At 40.7% G+C, this 18,276-nt stretch overlaps 1 protein-coding gene across 1 annotated transcript; it reads left to right on the plus strand.

The window, feature by feature from the left end:
* The first annotated feature begins 211 nt into the window (after positions 1-211).
* Positions 212-17,257, plus strand: Upk1b (uroplakin 1B). Its single transcript, XM_026395946.2, has 7 exons — positions 212-280; positions 1,409-1,609; positions 3,804-3,878; positions 4,730-4,852; positions 8,749-8,928; positions 13,329-13,412; positions 17,207-17,257. Exons 1-7 carry the CDS (start codon positions 212-214, stop codon positions 17,255-17,257), a joined length of 783 nt encoding a protein of 260 aa, XP_026251731.1.
* The last annotated feature ends 1,019 nt before the right edge of the window (positions 17,258-18,276 follow it).

Consider the following 18,276-nt stretch of genomic DNA (forward strand, 5'->3'; position numbering starts at 1 on the left):
ATAAAGTTATTGTGATTACTAAGCTCACTAATCAAATATCCTCCATTACTTTAAGATTATACATGCCCCAAGTTTGGATGTTTTGGGACACAAAAAGGCAATACACCATGTCATGATGTAGTCATGTTATAGATACTACAGCAGTATTTATCTGCTCCTACTAAAGCATAACATTCTCAACTGTGTCTTCAGCTTGTGAGAAATCCTGAAGATGGCCAAGGATGATTCCACTGTCCGTTGCTTCCAGGGCCTGCTGATTTTTGGAAATGTGATTGTTGGTGTAAGTAATGAGAATTTTCAGAAAAGTCTGCTCTTCCTGTAAGCATGAGTTTAGATTAATCAAAAGAAAGATTTAAAATGAAAATAATGACTTTTGCTTTCAACTTTAAAGCATAAAAATCTAAAAGAAGTCACATCCACCACCACGGCCAGTATCCAAACATACCTACCACACATGCACTTCAGTGCTTCTTTCAGATTTCATCTTGGTCTGATTTGGGGAATCTGTTACTAAGGCTGTTAGGGCAAATATCTGCATCTTCTTGTTCTCCAATATCGGGATGTGGGAATGTCTTCTAGGTCAAGCTGTGTGGGTACAAGGGAGAGCACTCGTTTGGGAGTCAAGAGACCTGGTTCTTGGACCAGCTCTGCCTCTGACTTAATGTGTAACCCTGGACAAGTCATCACCTTTCAGGGCCAAGATGTCTCATCCATGAAATACAGCCAAGATTCTAGCTCTCACTGATAAGTATGATCAGAACCACTTCAAATATTACAATACAGCAATGCGGGCAATAAGGCAGTGTGGGAGGGCTGGGGGTGAGTGGTAACCTTCATACAAAAAAGGCACCATCTAGGGCTGAGGGTGGGGCTCAGCGGTAGAGCGCTCACCTAGCACGTGCAAGGCTCTGGGTTCAATCCTCAGCACCACATAAAAACAAAAAAATAGATAAATAAATTAAATAAAGGTGTTGTGTCCAACTAAAAATAAATAAATAATTTTTTTTTTTTAAAAAAGGGCACCATCTAGGGCTGGAATGTTGCTTGGTGGTAGAGCAGTTGCCTAGCATGCATGAAGTCCTGGATTCATCCCTAGCAATAATAAAAAAAAAAAAACAGAAGCCGTGTCAGATTGTTTTTCTAAAATTATCTAGGTATTTTCCCAAATAGGAATAAGACCAAGAGACATGTGAAAGAAAGTAGTATCCAAGGGAGACTGTATATGAAAGGAAGGAGCAGGATGGAACTAGCTGTTTGATTTCCTGGTAATGAGGAGTTGAAGTCAGTTGCATAAAAACTGTGCAGGGGAGGGAGTCAGTCTGTCTCACCCACTCCCACCTCCATTCCCTTTCCAATGCTGTGCTCCTGGCCACCTGCCTGACACCACCCACTCTTGGCTTGCTCCCAGATGTGTGGCATCGCCCTGACTGCAGAGTGCATCTTCTTTGTATCTGATCAACACAGCCTCTACCCCCTGCTGGAAGCCACCAACAATGACGACATCTATGGAGCTGCCTGGATCGGCATGTTTGTGGGCATCTGCCTCTTCTGCCTCTCTGTCCTAGGCATCGTGGGCATCGTGAAGTCCAACAGAAAAATTCTTCTGGCAGTAAGACCTTAAAACTATAACTGTTTTCATGGACCCATTTCAACAGATTGTTTCTTCATCACTGAGCACAATGCCTGGGCTTTCCATGACACACGTAGGGGTAGAGAGTTCCAGATGAGGGTGAAAAAGCAGGGAGGTTCCTTGCAGTGACATCATCCCTTGGAGCAAGAACATTCTCCAGAAGTCCAGAAGGTTCTCATACAGGAAACCCAAAGGGAGATACCTGGGGGTGACTCTACTGATTATTTTCTAGATCTGTGCTTCTCTAACTGATATCTGCAGGTGCCCAACATATACAGCCAGAAATTACATAGGACCAAAAAAAAAATTGTGAGAACTTGTTTATTAGATTTTTTGCCCTTGACAAGAAGTAGTTTAAATACTATTTTAATATTAATCATTAATATGTAAGGACATAAAATACCAAGTAGCCATGAAGATTTCAGAGAAAGCAGGAGGATTTTTGAAGATTTTTGAGCTCAAGGCTGCTGGATTTATATGAGGGCCTGCCCTTCCCACATCAAGAAAACCTTGACAAGCCCCACTGCAAGTGCCCCTTCCACTCACACCCACCTGTGGAGGCTCTAACCCTGTCCCCAAACCACATACAGCAAGACTGTGACCTGCCTTCATAGATGGAAGCAAATTTGAGGCCAGCAGAGATAAGAAACCTCTAAGTTGCACCTAGATCTCTACTGCCTGCCCCTATGCACCAGGACAGAAGTTTCTTGTGTTGCCATGGGAAAACACACACACACACACACACAACTCCCAACCTCTGAAATAACTTTCCTGCCCAAATGCTCAGGGTCTGAGTTCGACTTTTAGAAAACAAGTCCCACAACTTTAGGTACCTGTTGGTTTACTTTTCCTGTAAGCAAACCACTGTCCTGGTACTCAGGGAATGCAGACCCTTGCCATTCTCTATTTCCTTAGTGTGAGTTAGTTCAAGGGCAAATGCACTCACTTTTGGGAGGGTGGGGAAAGGAATGCAAGGAAGAGGGAGAGGAGAGGCACATGTCCCTAAAGACAGCCTTCACCTGCACCCCATGCCACCCTTCCAGAGTCCCATAGAGATGTCCTGAGGCTCTGTGAGAGGAGCAGCACATCTCTTGACAAGGATCAAGGTGGAGCCAATACAGGGAAAAACAGTTTAGGGCCGGCCTCTGAAGGTCCCCTGACAGCAGACAGAGGTTTTTACCATCCAGGTGGCGTGGGCAGTAGAGGATTCTGTTCAGAAAGCTTCCCAGGAGCAAAAGAGGAGGACGTTTTACCCTGCCCTCCCCCACTGACTCTGACCACAGTCCCCCTTCTCAAAAAGGACATGAGGACCAAAAGTGCACGTGTAAAGCCGAGGAAGGCAAAGGCAGAACTCTCACCTAGACTTAAAGGACATCTGCTGCCTGGTATTTTCCAGCTAGAAATAGAGATGGTGTCACAGGGAGGCATTATGTGCCACCATGGGTATGCAGCCCATGTGCCCCATGCACATGCACAACACAAACCCCACCAGTACACCTGGTGAGCTCTGCTTTATTCACATGAGTGACAGGATGTGGGAGGAGGATGCCACTGAGACACTGTGTGCCTGGCTACTGGCTCTTCTCTGATATACCAAGGTCCTGGTTACGAAGGACACCAGATGTTCAACAGATGCTGGTTTATCTTCTTCTGACCTCTGAGATTCTGAAATGTTCTGAAAAGCATAAAGAAAAATCTCTTAATTAGAGGAGATTTTTAAGGCTCTCCATCATGTGAGACACACTAAGACTCTGCCTGCCCCTGAGCCTACACACACATGTGCACACACATATCAATTCACTCTCTTGCATTTGTTTTTCTCAGTTAAACTAGAAATTCAGGAACTGGATGAGAAAGCTCTATCCACCCTGATCATACAGTGACCTCGAAGATGGAGGTCTCTTCCCCCAATGGGGATTCCAACCTGAACAAATGGCCACTTGTTCTCCTGAGAAAATCAGAGGGTTTTGCTGACCAGCACAAAGCCTTGCACCCAGCACCTAGAACGAAGCCCGATTCCAACCAGCTGATCAAAGAAGCCTTGTGTGATAACTGCATGAATGTTCAGATGACTATATTTAGGTTAAAGTGCTGGAAAATGATAGCCATCATTTGGGGAAGTCTCTTTTGGGGGATAAATGTAATTCTTTTTTCTCGTATGTTTCCTTTCCAGTATTTCATTCTGATGTTTATAGTATATGGTTTTGAAGTCGCATCTTGCATCACAGCAGCTACGCAACGAGACTTTGTGAGTATGCTCCCCAAAAGCACAAAGCAGAAATGATAATGAGTCGCCATTACCATAATAACATAATAGCTGGCATGCATTAAGCTCTTGCTGTGTGCCAGGCATGCTAATAGGCACACTAATAATAGATAGTTAATTTTACTTAATACTCATAAACCTAAGAGATAGGCAGTATCTCCTGTCATTTTATAAATGAAAAAATAATAATAATGAGACATAAGAAGGTAAAGCAAGCTGGGTACAGTGGCGCATGCCTGCAATCCCAGCAGCTTGGGAGGCTGAAACAGGAGGATCACAAGTTCAGAGCCAGCCTCAGCAAAAGTGAGGTGCTATCTCTAAATAAAATACAAAATAGGGCTGGGGATGCGGCTCAGTGCCCCTGAGTTCAATCCCCAGTACACGCCCCTCCCCCCAAAAATGAAGATAAAGTAACAAAACTCATCTGAAGTTGCACAGCAAACAGGTGAGAAAGAGCAGAATTCTGAGCCCAGGCAACCTGACTCCCAGGGTCCAACCTGGTAACCCATAGGCTCATCTCCACTCTGACCCATATTCTACCTCAGCTAAGACTTATCTTTCTTTCTTCTTTTCTTACTGTTTCCCTACCCTATGCCGCTCTATAATATCTGTTCACCCTGGTCACAGTAACCTCTTTGAAGATGGGGGTTTCTTCCCCACATAGGGACTTAAGCCAACCAGGCAGCCTTAGCCCACTACACTTGGCATCACTGAGTATGGTTTTGCTCTAAGAGAATGTTCAGAGTCCTCAGCAAGAGGTGAGAAGAATATTTTCCCTTCTTTGGGCACTAGTATGCTAACTCTCCCTCTTATTTTTGCCTCTGTCCCTGTAGTTCACACCCAACCTCTTCCTGAAGCAGATGCTGGTGAGGTACCAAAACAACAGCCCTCCAAGCAACGATGACCAGTGGAAAAACAATGGAGTCACCAAAACCTGGGACAGGCTCATGCTCCAGGTAAGGTGGGTGGTCCTGGGGAGATGCCATTTTGTAGCTAGACCAGTGGCCAGGTGGACATGGTTGGGAGTGAAGTCAGCATCTCTAGGGGGCTTTCCTCCAGAAAGAAACTTGTGACAGGCAAGGTCATCTATGCCTCTTATTTACTGGTGGAGACAGGGGTGCACGAGGAGAATGTTGAACACATGACTCAATGGAATCCCTAAATATATGTTTAATTTCAAGTCATGATGTGGATTCGCTTACCTTCATAGCAAGTAGATCAAAGAAATTTACATTAATCATGTGCTTTACTTCTTAGAAGGCAGGTCTTATTCACATTAAAAGAAAAATGTCTACTCAAATGGCAATTTCTGCCTATCTTACCTTTCTGATACATTTCTATACCTCCCATGTGTCAGTTCTGCTAAGGACAGGGGATATAACTTGATTTAATCACCCAATTTTTTTTTCTAACTGGCAATCATACCATCCAGTTTATCTCAAATACCATCAGAAGTCCAAGTCTTCCAGAATATGACCCCCATATTGCCATATGCATATAAATTGTTATCTTCTACATACCCCTTAATGTGACCCAACTCTCCCTACCCTGCTCCTGCTCCCTACCCCACCACCAACTTTTCAGCAAACCCCCTCATAATGTCCACTCCTTCTTTGAACTCACCCTTTTCTCTCTTGCTTTACTAGAAACTCAACTGCCTCCTAGTGACTACTTTCCCTTCATCCTCTCACTTCCCTCCCACCATATGCACCAGGGGAACTGGAAATTAACTAAGAGTTAATTTCCAGTGTTCTACTTGGCTGCCATACTATTTCCTTCCTTCCTTCCTTCTTTCCTCTTTCCTTCCTTCCTTCCTTCTTTCCTCTTTCCTTCCTTCCTTCATTCCTCCTTCATGATATCAGTCTGTATGGCCCATTACCCTTCTTTATTATGATTATTTATCAACCACCTTCCAATCAGTCATTCCCTTCTTTGGGGACTTCAATATCTCACTCACTGTCCACTCTTCATTCATATTCCTGTCATGGGTCTAGGGTGAGACTTTGACAACCACATGGATGACTCAGAAACACGTGATCTCTCAATTCCCTGTCCTACACCATTCCAAAGGTCTCCTCCACCTCAGCTCAACCACCTTCTTCCATGGCTATCGCTAGTGTGCTAGTGTGTCATTACCAATAATTACGCTAAGAAAACCCCACTCTGTCCACTGTCTTCTATTTTATCTTCATTTATATATATATATATATATATATATATATATATATATATATATAGAGAGAGAGAGAGAGAGAGAGAGAGAGAGAGAGAGAGAGAGTAGATGGACACAATACCTTTATTTTGTTTATTTATTTTTATGTGGTGCTGAGGATCAAACTCAGTGCCTCACATATGAAAGGCAAGCACTATATCGCTGAGCCTCAGCCCCAGTGCCTCTTCATTTAATCTTATATTTCCATCCCAATAATTTTTTTCCTTCAGGATCTCCAATTAATTGGCCATCTTTTCACACTATATCACCCTTTTCATTTTCTCTTCCCTCCTTACCTGCCCCTCATCAGCCTCCTTTACTCCCTTACCTGTTGCTGTTCATCAGGGAACTAACTGACCCCCACAAGTGGAATACAATTTTCACCCACTCTTTGGCTACACCCTAAGAGCTAAACATTACACAACCCTGGTGACTAATTTAAATCTAAATTTTTGACCATAAGGCTCAAATAGGCACTCTATATTTCCTAGTATTTTTTCTAGTGAAAATTCGTTTTCTAGTATTTCATATATTCTCCCCTCTCTTTACATCTGAAAACTCTCTCCTCCCCCTTACTTTCAGCTGTTGGTTTCACTTCATATTCTATTAAGAATTTAGAAGGAAGCTGGGCATGGTGGTGCACACCTGTAATCCCAGCAGCTCAGGAGGCTGAGGCAGGAGGATCTCGAGTTCAAAGCCAGCCTCAGCAAAAGTCAGGTGCTAAGCAACTCAGTGAGACCCTGTCTCTAAATATAATGCCAAATAGGGCTGGGGATGTGGCTCAGTGGTCAAGTGCCCCTGAGTTCAATACCGGTCCCCACCCCCACACACACATGAAGAATATAGAAGGAATCAGACAAAAACATCTCATCTCTATCACCAAATCTGCCCGTTAACATGTTTTTGCCCTCGTGTGTTTTTCCTTCTCTCTAGTGATGACAATTGGACTGTCCATTATCCAAATCCTTGCTTTTTACTCTATACCTCTCCTTCACTTCAACAATCTTCCTTGCTCTCATCTGCTTCATTAGTTTCCCCCAAAAATCAGCCTTCAAGAACTCTTCAGTTGTATATGTATTTTTAAAAATAAATAAATAAATAAACAAAAAACTCTTCTCCACATTCACCCACCATTCTGTCCACAACTCTTTTATTTCATGGCACATCTTGAAAGAGATGCCAACACTTGCTATTTGCATTTTCATGCCTCTCATCTGCTTTCATCCAACTATACTTGGCTTCTGACCCCACCACTCCACCAAATCAGCCTTTATCATCGTACCAGTTACCTCCATCCTGCCTACCCCAATGACTAAGTTTCTGTCCTCATCTTATTGACATCCCATCAGCATTTGTAAACACGGGCTACTCCTACTTGACCCCCTTTGCTCGGTTTTCACCCTTTCCCAACTAAGTGTTACGGTACTACAGGGCTCAATTCTAGACTCTTTTTTTTTTTTTTTTTTTTTTTTAAAGAGAGAGTGAGAGAGGGGAGAGAGAGAGAGAGAGAGAATTTTTAATATTTATTTTTTAGTTCTCGGCGGACACAACATCTTTGTTGGTATGTGGTGCTGAGGATCGAACCCGGGCCGCACGCATACCAGGCGAGCGCGCTACCGCTGAGCCACATCTCCAGCCCCTCAATTCTAGACTCTTAACTCTTCTGTTCCTACCTAAATCCTGGTCTGAAACAAGCATGGTTCAAACTTAACCATTTTTTCCCCAGAATGCTCCAGTCAAATACAGAAGAATTATTTCTCTTGATCAAATATTTCCAATTCTCTAGTGGCAAAATTGGATACCCTATAAACATGATTTTTATCATCAAGTTTGCTAGGGTACATTTATTCTAAAAGTTGAGAGATACCGGTAGCTTAAATTTCCTCCCTTGAAACATTTAGAGAATTTATGATAAAGAAGAAAAGTGATACGGGTTGCTTCATCCTCTCTATCTTGCATTCCAGCCAATATAAGGATATAAGTTACGTGCCAATTGATCTTCCTTTTCTGTGACGAGGCACAGATACATGACACCAGGTTTTAACACTTTTTTTCCAGTTTATTTTCTTCCCTTATAAACGTAATACACAATTATTCAGAAAAATGGTAAAAATGTAGAAAAGCAAAACAAGAACTACTTATAATTTCTACACCACTAATTTTTAATTTTCTGCATTTAAATTTGCTCATGTGTAATATTAGAATAATGATATCTCTCTCACATTGTTGTATCAAGATATTAGTATTAATAATAAAGATATATTAAGGGTTTACTATGAGCCAAGCACTGTACCAACCCCTTAAGTACATTATCTCATTCAATCCTCACAAAAACTCTGTAAAGTAGATACTATATTTATCCCAGTTTTGCAGTTAAGAAAAATGAGTCTTAGAGAGTTTTAACCATGTCAAAAGCTACAGGGCTCATTAAAGGCTAGTAAAGTAAAAAATGTGAAAAATACTTTGCAAACTCTGAATGTAAGTTATTGATGCCTTCAACTCTAGTTTGGGAATATTTTAGTAAACGTAAGATATGGTATACATTCCATATCTTCTTTCTCTCTCTAAAATTTAATTGCTACATTGATGGCTCTAGGAAAGACCATGAAAAAGAATTGTGTATCTCTTATCCACTGGCAGGATCACTGCTGTGGCGTAAATGGTCCATCAGACTGGCAGAAATACACATCCGCCTTCCGGACTGAGAACAATGATGCTGACTATCCCTGGCCTCGGCAGTGCTGTGTCATGAACACCCTTAAAGAGCCTCTCAACCTGGAGGCTTGCAAACTAGGAGTGCCTGGTTATTATCACGATCAGGTGAGTCCCCTCCCCTCCCAAGAACTGCCAGAAGGTTCTCTCTATGAGAAAAAGATAATGGTCACAGTAAGTACTAGTTTCTCAGTAAGGAATTCTGTCTTTTTTTTTTTCCTAAACTCATGGTAATTGGTTCCTTTTTTGTGAAATAATTATGAATGCTAATCTATAATTGATATGGACACATTTATATTTTAATAAAATAACAAAACAGGAGAATTGCAATGGTAAAATCCAACTTTGTTTAAATGTATATTTGTATAATGTCTAGAATTGGTATTTCAAGAAACAGTTACATAAAACCAAGATTTGCTCTATTTTGCAAAGTGTATATATTAGAAGGAATGATACCAAAAAGAATGTTTTGCTAGTTTCAAAGCAATGGCAATTGCAGAGGGCACATGTAGTAATTATGTATCCACATTTCTTATTCATTGGTAATATGAGGCAATCTTAATAAAATGTTTGATTGGTAATTTGGGTCAAAGATGGTTTACACACAGATGGTTTATGAAAAAGTATCTCCAGGCAGATGAGGATAATATGATGATGATCGTGAAACATTTACTGAGTTCTTACAGATGCTGTTCTGCGTGCCATACATATACTAACACCTTTGATGCTCAAAAGTAGGTGCCTATGTGATCTCTATTTTCCAGATGAGGAACTAAGAAACAGAAATGCTAAGCAGTACCTTGCCCAAGGTCACACAACTAGTAAAAGGTAGTCAGAATTCAAACCCAAGCAGTCTGTCTCAGGGCACCCACTGTAAGCCAATAGACTTGGTAATTGTACCCAGAAGCCCTGTGGAGAGCTCCCACAGATCTGTAGCCACCTAGCACAACATTACACACTCAAGCTGTGCACTGCTTTGGGAGTTAGCCCTTTAAGGAAACCTGATTGGATGCTGGTTTATTCAATAATTGGAAAATGTCATGCTCTTTAGTTTAGGAGTGAATGATACAAACTGCCTGTCTGAGTGACAGGCACTGTACTGCTGATCATCACACATCTAGCAAGGTGCTCAGACTAAGATTGAATACGTTATTTAGGGAACGACATCAGAATGATGGAGATGAGTCTGAAGCGGTGTTCTGAGCAACCCACATTTAGCTGTACAGCAGCTTTGTTCTGGAATTGTTTTAACCAGTTATTTTCAGAGTTATAAAAATTAAATTTGTTGCTTATAATAACAGCATGAAATATAACTATCACCCTCACAACTTAAAAAGTGCTTTTAATATTTCAACATTGGAACTGGCTTATGCAAACCAATCTTGATTGGGTTGTAATTACTTATACACTGTGTCACCTCTTTAAGACCAATAACAGACTGATTGGCCTTCAGATGGTTGGTTTCTTTCATAGCAACACTTTTTTCTCTAGCACATATAATATTCTAAGTTATGAAAACAAGCCTAACACTGTGCATTTTCTCAAGTTTGGATAGATAAAAATTTGAGGTTAAATAAGGTTTAACTCTTTCTCTTCTCACTGCTTTGGGACCTCCACAACAACTTTGACCACCTTTCTACACCTTCCCTTTCAGTTCCTCGGTCTCATCTGCCTTTGACATCTCCACCTCCACCACCTACCAGTGAATCACAACCACAAATAATCATCACTCAGCCTTACTCCTCCACCAAATTCCTTAGTTCTGAAATTTCTCCTGGTCCCTGATTCTCTATGCTTCTTTCTACTTCCTCAACTTCATTCATTCTTTGCCCTCAACATACTTTCTGATCGACTAGTCATTTTTCTGATTCTCCCTATCTTGCTCCCCCAGCTTCACCCGCATCCAATTCTCTGACTTATATGTCCTGCTAATTCCCTCCTAGAAATCCTTTCCAGAAAGCTAACTGTGCCACTCAGTACCTACTATATTCCTGCTATTGCATTCAATACCCTGATCTGTCATGTTTGTTCCTTATTGTTTTCTCTGAGTTTCCTTAAAGACTTATATTATTCATTTCTATGTCTTGGCATAATACCTGGCACAAAGCAGGCACTCAATAAATGCTTGGTGGGTGAGTGAATGAAGAAGCAAAGGGCTGTCTTTTTTACATTCACACTGTAGCTTTTTAAGGATTGCAGTGGGGCTGGGGATGTGGCTCAAGTGGTAGCATGCTTGCCTGGCATGCTTGCAGCCCGGGTTTGATCCTCAGCACCACATATAAACAAAGATGTTGTGTCCGCCGAAAACTGAAAAATAAATATTAAAATTCTCTCTCTCTCTCTCTCTCAAAAAAAAAAAAAAAAGATTTGCAGTGCACAAATGTGCTGCTACAGACATGAAGACTACATAGTTAGCAAAGCCATCATAAGTGTGGTAATGGTAGAAACCAACCAGAATTTCACAGGTCAGATGCAAGTATATATATATATATATATAATGCTATATCATGCTCCATATGTTTCAGAAATGCTACATGCAAATACTGATCACTACACCTTAAGAATAGTATGATGTAAGGAAGTGAACACCACCGAAATGATTACAGTATGTGAAAACATACTAAAGGGAAGAGATGAAAAACTGGGACTTTACTCTGTGAGCTCCGTGAAGGCAAGACCTATTTCTGTCTTGTCACAGTTAAATGCCCATCCGGCACCAGGCACCTGGCCTAAAAGGCTCTTGTATATGTTATTAGATGAACGATCACCTCCCAGGACCTTCAGGAGGATGGGAGTGTTTTGTGAACCTTCAATTGTATTGTAAAAGATGCTGTTGTAATCATTCCCTAATATCATGCTCCATTTGCTCTATAAATGTTTACTAGGTGTCTTCTATGTGTCAGGCACTTATTCTTCGTTCTGGAGATTCAACAATGAACAAGACAAAATCTCTGCCCTTGTGGCACTTGCCTTCTTGTATGGGAGACAAATAGTAAACATGGCACCAAAGAAGTGATAGAAATCCAGGGGGTGATAAATGCCATGAGCAGCAACAAAGCAGGGTAACCATACAAAGAATGATGGGGGAAGGAGGTTTTCACTCTAGTTGTCAGGGAAGGCTTGGTCAGGATGATATTTGCAGAATTCTGAATTAAGTGAGAAAATGAGACACTGGAAGATTGGGGGACAGAATTCTAAATAAAGGAAGCAAAAAACGTTAAGGCCCTCCAGTGGGAGGATTCTTAGATTTCTGGAGGAACACCAAGGAGGTCAGTCTGACGGGGTCATGATGGGTGAAGAGTGGCTATCAGGCAAGGATGGGTCTAGATCTTATGAGTTCACTCAGGCCTCAGGGAGAACAATTGGGAGGCCATTGTTGCAATCCTGAAGTGAAACCCTGGGAGGCCAAGGTGGTACCAGGGGGAGGAAGCTTTTGGATGGGATACATTTTTAAAGCCAAACCAAAAAGATTTGCTCAAGTGTTGGATGTTGGCTAAAGAAAAAAAAAAGTTAAAGATAATTTGAAGATTTTTTTCACTAGGCCATTTAGAAAATGAAAATGCCTGTAATATAAATGGAAAAGAGTAAAATGGGAAAGAAATCAAAGAAAAGCTAAGTGAGGACACGAATGTAGATTAACAAGGGACTGGGACAGAGTCATGAGGACAGAAGCTCAAGTGGCCATGTGTGGTCACTGAATGGAGCCTGAACTTGGTAAGCCTAGGGTATCTGCTGGAATATGCTGACATTTTCTGGTGAATCTAGCACATTTGCCTCAGAACCTCATGGTCCGTGGCATTGACCCTTGTTACTGAATTTCCTAGGGATTCCTTATAATTCCTAGGGCTTTAGTAAAGGTTGCTCAGACGGCAGTTCTATCCTTATTGTTCCAGGTGGCTAGAACAGAGTATGCCATGTATAAATGCTCACTGAATTGTGGCATGTAGGAATAAATGAATAAAAAAGTTAATCACTCTTGCATATGTATCATCTCACTGGAATCCAATAATGTTGAAATAATGATGTCAAATGAGAATTAGGGAGCATGATGTTGGGCGGGATTCCTTTAATAATACTTTTAAATGTCTACAGAAGACCTCTGATTTTCATAACCAGAATCATTTTTACTTTTAAGTAAAATGAATGAACAAATCAAAAAGTAATTCTGCCCTTTGGGGAGGAGAAAAAAATTCAAATTTTATTGAGCATGTATTATCCACATATTCAATATGGGGAAAATATTATATATATATAGTAACAGTTTTGCTAATAAGACTGAGGGATAAAGATACAAATAAATGTGACATAGACTAATAATTCAACAGTGTTACTTATATTCCTTTAGCAAAAGACTTCTAGTAGCTGACTGTCCACAGGGAGGTGGAAATAGCCTGGTTGTGAAACTGGACTTTGGAGGGCATCCACCCAAGTAGTAATCTTCTTTCCCACTGATCTCTTACATCTTTTGTCCTGGTTGCTCTCACACCAATGTGGATCATCCCCTCCAGGGCTGCTATGAACTCATCTCTGGACCAATGAACCGACAGGCCTGGGGGGTTGCCTGGTTTGGATTTGCCATTCTCTGCTGGACTGTGAGTATCCTCTGGCATATGTTTTATTTCTGAAAGGGTGATGAAAAGGAAAAACCTTAAAATTGTCACTGGTTTTCTCAACCACACTAGAAGGTCAGGAAACAGAATCTCAAAGCTGAAAGCTAGTCAGGAAGCTACTGACAGCAGAACAAGGACAGTGGGCCCCCCTTGAGGTGTGGGGAGTTAACCTCCCTACCAAGGGATATGCATGACTAACCAGACCTTCTTTGGCTTCCAGGGATGCACTTGCCTCTGGGGTGCGACTGCCTCTTTCCCCTGCCTAGACTTCTTACTGAACTCCTACCTGCTGCTCTAGGCTCCAGACCTCAGTAATGCATTACAACTAGACCCCAAAGACTGTCAGTTATCTAGGTGGCTCCTGCCCAAGCCTCATCCACCTAGTTCCTTCCAAAAGGCTGCCTCCTTTGGTCTCATCATTTAATACTGCCCTCTCTATCGGCTGCACATGCAAACAGGAGATGAGAGCTGTGGTTCTCAGCCCTGGATGCACATTAAAGTCTCCTGAAGAGCTATAAATAAACAAACAAACAACAACAACAACAACAATAACAAAAAGAGCTTGGATCTCAGCCTCTGAGATTCTGACTCAGTTGCCCTGGGGGCCCAGGCTTTTTTCCCCACCTCAAATGATTCCAATTTGCTGTTGAAGTTGAGAAACATTGCATTTAGGGAGCAGTCCCAAACTTTTGTCTCATAGCCCCTCGACATTCCCAAAATGTATTAAGGACTTCAAAAAGCTATTACCTATATAGCCTATATCTACTCATATTTACCCCCATCAAAAATTAAGATAGAAAAATTGAATATTTGTTAATTCACTTTAAAATAATTAGTAGGAGGATGGGGATGTAGTTCAGTGGTAGAGTGCTTGTCTGGCATGCCCACGGCCCTGGGTTCAATCCCAGCATTGTCCAATAACAACAACACAGTTATAATAGTAATGACACAATTAACATAAAGGACATCTTTTGGTGGGGAAAAAATGACTATTTTACAAAACAAAAAAATGAGACTCAGTGGCATAGTGTTTGTCTGGCCCTGGGTTTTATCCCAGCATGTCAATAATAACAACAACGATGATGAAGATGCAGTTACAATAATCATAATGTAGCTAACATAAAGAGCATTTTGGTGGGAAAAGTAACTATTTTACAACACAAAAAATGGGGAAAAATTGCATCATTTTATATTCTTCAAATCTCTTTAATGTCTGGTTTAGTAGAAGACAGCTGGAGTCTCTCTTTTGGTCTTTCATTCAATCTGTTGTAATATGTTGACAGGGTTGAAGGATGTGAAGAAAATACATCCTTCATGTAGATGTATAGTCAAAACAGCAGGGATGCTTTAATAACCTTATCTGAAGATAATTGGGAATATTCTTTTGATACTTCACCAAATTCCACAACTTTCTTAAATATCTATTGCCATAGAGAATCTGAAACTCTGTTAACAAACTTTTCATGTTATTTCATTGAATATATTACATTGGTCTGTACTACCCTTTGCATAAATCTTTTACTATGCATAATTCTATAACATCAGGAATTGGCTATTTGGGGAAATATTGGTTCATTGTGTTAGGCATGTCTGCCAAATGTTGATTGATGTTTTTATGCAACACCAAAAGATCACTTCATTGATATCACCACATTGGAAAAAGATCTCAGGCAATGGAACACTGTCAAGCTCAGGGTAACAGATCAGTTTTCCAAAGATCTGATTTTTGTTTGAAAGCTCAAATTTATTGCTGAAAAAAAAAATTATCAGTTGTTTTCCTTGAAGGGACAGACTCACTTTGTAAATCTTTGAGATAATATCTGACCAAACATCCAACTCTGAAAAACCATAGCCTATCTATTAGTCATTTTTTTTCCAGTAAAAATAGTGCTTCATAAAAAATGTGGCTAGGTCAGCTCACAAACAAGTTACTCAAGTGTTTTTCTTCCAGACAACCATATTTCACTATGCCACAGGACTGTTGTAGGCATATTTCTCTTTTGTCACACAGAATATTTAAAAGATGTGTACTCAAAGGTCAAAATGAAAGAAAATTCCAGTTCTTACTACTCTGTTGAGGATAATTTCTAGTAAAACTGGTATTTGTTTTTTACTGCAAGTACATGACAAAAGAGAATATATAATGACTACTAACATATTTTAGCTCCTCTACCTCAATTCTTGCTAAGGCCACAGCCATTTTTTACCTTACACTGCTTTTGCACTAGTACCAATGTCAAACAGTGAAAAGGCCAATGAACCCTAATAATTGTTTAAGCAGTCTTGAAATAATTGTTTAAGCATCTCGAAACCCGGAAAGGGTGTTTAGGTACCATAATTTGAGAAGTGCTGGGTTCAGGGGAAGTAAATTAAGTGAGGCAGGAAGGAGAGGGAAGTCAGCTCCTTCAAGGGTGTCTTGTGATCCCTTGGTCCGCCCCCTTCAGAGTTCCTACAACACTCTGTGCATAACCTGTTGTGGAACTACCCTGCTGTGTTGCATTTGACTGCCCAAGGGTTAGGGATCAGATGCTCTTTGCTGTCAAGGACCTAGCATAGCCCATAGTAAGGGTTCAATAATTTGTTGAATGAATGAAAGGTATCAATAGTAAAATTTCTATTCAAGTCAGTTGGTGGGAACTGTAGGATGACGTTTAAAGGTTTTTGAGTATCTTAGATCTCCAGACCAGTTGCACCTCTTGATATCAAGTGGTATATAGTAAATTTTTGCAATTCAGAAGATGCAAGGAAGGGACCTAAAGGTATTGAGGATGTTCTATGGACAAGGTGCCACATCAAATACTTTCAGTATTAAACCTCCCAACAGTAGCTTGGTAGGTAGTCAGTCTTCCATCTTTCAAGGACAGTACTTGAGGAGAGCTCTTGGGCATGTCCAGTTCACTGCTGACCACAAAGGGTTTTCCCACAGTGCTTAATCAGATAAACTCCGAAGCCAACCACCTGGCTCAGAACCCAGCATCCATAATTCTATGACTTTGATTAAATTCCTTATCATCTCTGTGCCTCAGTTTCTTCAGAAGTTTTTGGAAATAGTAATGCCTGATGAATATAAGTTCCCCTAATAAACATTAGCTTCAATTATTAGTATTACTCTTACTATTGTTGTTATTGTTTCATTCACTTCTCTAGCTCTGGTGTAGGTAGAGAAGGTGCTATATTTATTTTATAGATGTAGAAATTGAGGCTTTGGAAAGTTTGACCTGGCTAAAGTTCCCTGGGAGGAGTTGCCAGACCTAAAACAGAACTCAGATATTCCAACACCTTGACTAAGTCAGTTTCCTTGGGTTTGGGGTTCTGTAGCATTCATCAGGGGCAGCTATTCTAGATCATAGGCATCAGAGGAAAAAGGAGAAGTCGCTTGGAAGAAGAGTTCAATAATTAGAAGGAAAAAACTCTCACTCCAAAATGGTAGCTACTAGATATGGGACCTCATTGGGGACTAATTAGCCCCGACATCAAGAAGAAAGAATTTCCCTAGGAGGCTAACTTAGCATAGAAATAAGAAGAGCAACCTCAGAAGTCAGAGTCCAGGATGGCACTTGGGGTTGGAAAGCAGGAAACAGGAAGGCTGCCTCTGAGAGGAGGTAATAATTGATGCTTTAGATCAGAATGGACTCTGTCATATCTAGGTTGTGGTGTTGCTTAAGGTTGCTCTTAAAATCAGTGTCACCTAAGCCTGAAAGAATCTAACTTTATTTTTTTCTCAAGTAAATATTTCTATAAATTGTTTTGTTTTGTTTTCCCCCTTTCTATTCTAGTTTTGGGTTCTCCTGGGTACCATGTTCTACTGGAGCCGAATTGAATATTGAGCATAAAGTGTCACCACCATACCTCCTTCCTCGGGTGACTCTGGACCTGGTGCTGGAACCCGTTTTCTCCCAATAGTCCGCATTCGAGTTCCAGTATAACCTGTGCACGTCTAATCTCACATTGCCAAGTCAGCTGATATGGAGAGCCTTTGGACTCTCAGGATCTTGCAGTTCTCAGGGCTAGTATTTTAAGTCTTTGTCTAAGATTATGCAACATTTTTATGCACTGTAAGACAGAGAGGATTTGGAAAGTGGAGACTAGCCTCTCTCATCCCTGTTTATTTTTAATTTGGAGCATAAAAATATTCAAAGAAACTATATTGTCACAGTAAGCCAGCTCTGTATTTGATTAACAAATCTGCCTCTATTTCTCCTTGTTTTCTTAAAAAAAAAAAAAAAAAAAAAAAAGCTTTCAGGCTTCCATTTATCTCAGTATTGTCTGGATGAGAGAAGGAAGCAAAAGATTGCTGAACTGTGTCTTTTGCCTTTCGATCCAGGGACCTGTGAGTCTCTTGATAAAACTTTGGGATCCTTTTATTTTCCAGAGCAATCCGTGATCTTTAGTTAATGATGGTTGAAATTCCCTGTCATGCCCTTTGGAGTGATACGCTTAGTAACATCAATTCTCCATTAATTAAAAGTATGTGAACTTTGAGGACATCGAAGGGGCCTGATATATGTTGACTCAGTCTTTAACCTGAACAGTCTCAACTTGAAACACCTTTCCAATAGGTGAGATGAAGGCTGGCTAGTAGAACAAGGTGATTTATAGGGATTTTTGTTTGCTGTCAAAATATTTCTCTTCTGAATTGTTTCATTTGCAGTCCTAAAGGAAGTTCCTATAACTCAACATCTGTTTGCCTGATCTTATAAATAAAGAGGGTTTTAAAAGTTGTTTACTTCTTTTGTTTATACTGGCGCCCTAACTGGTCCTGTGTGAGTCTAACAAAATCGATTTCTCAACAGAGGAGCCTACTTCTTGGGAATTAAAGTGGAGGAGATGGAAACTGCGCACACAG

The sequence above is a fragment of the Urocitellus parryii genome, chromosome 2 (assembly GCF_045843805.1).
Source record: "Urocitellus parryii isolate mUroPar1 chromosome 2, mUroPar1.hap1, whole genome shotgun sequence".
Lineage (NCBI taxonomy): Eukaryota > Metazoa > Chordata > Mammalia > Rodentia > Sciuridae > Urocitellus > Urocitellus parryii.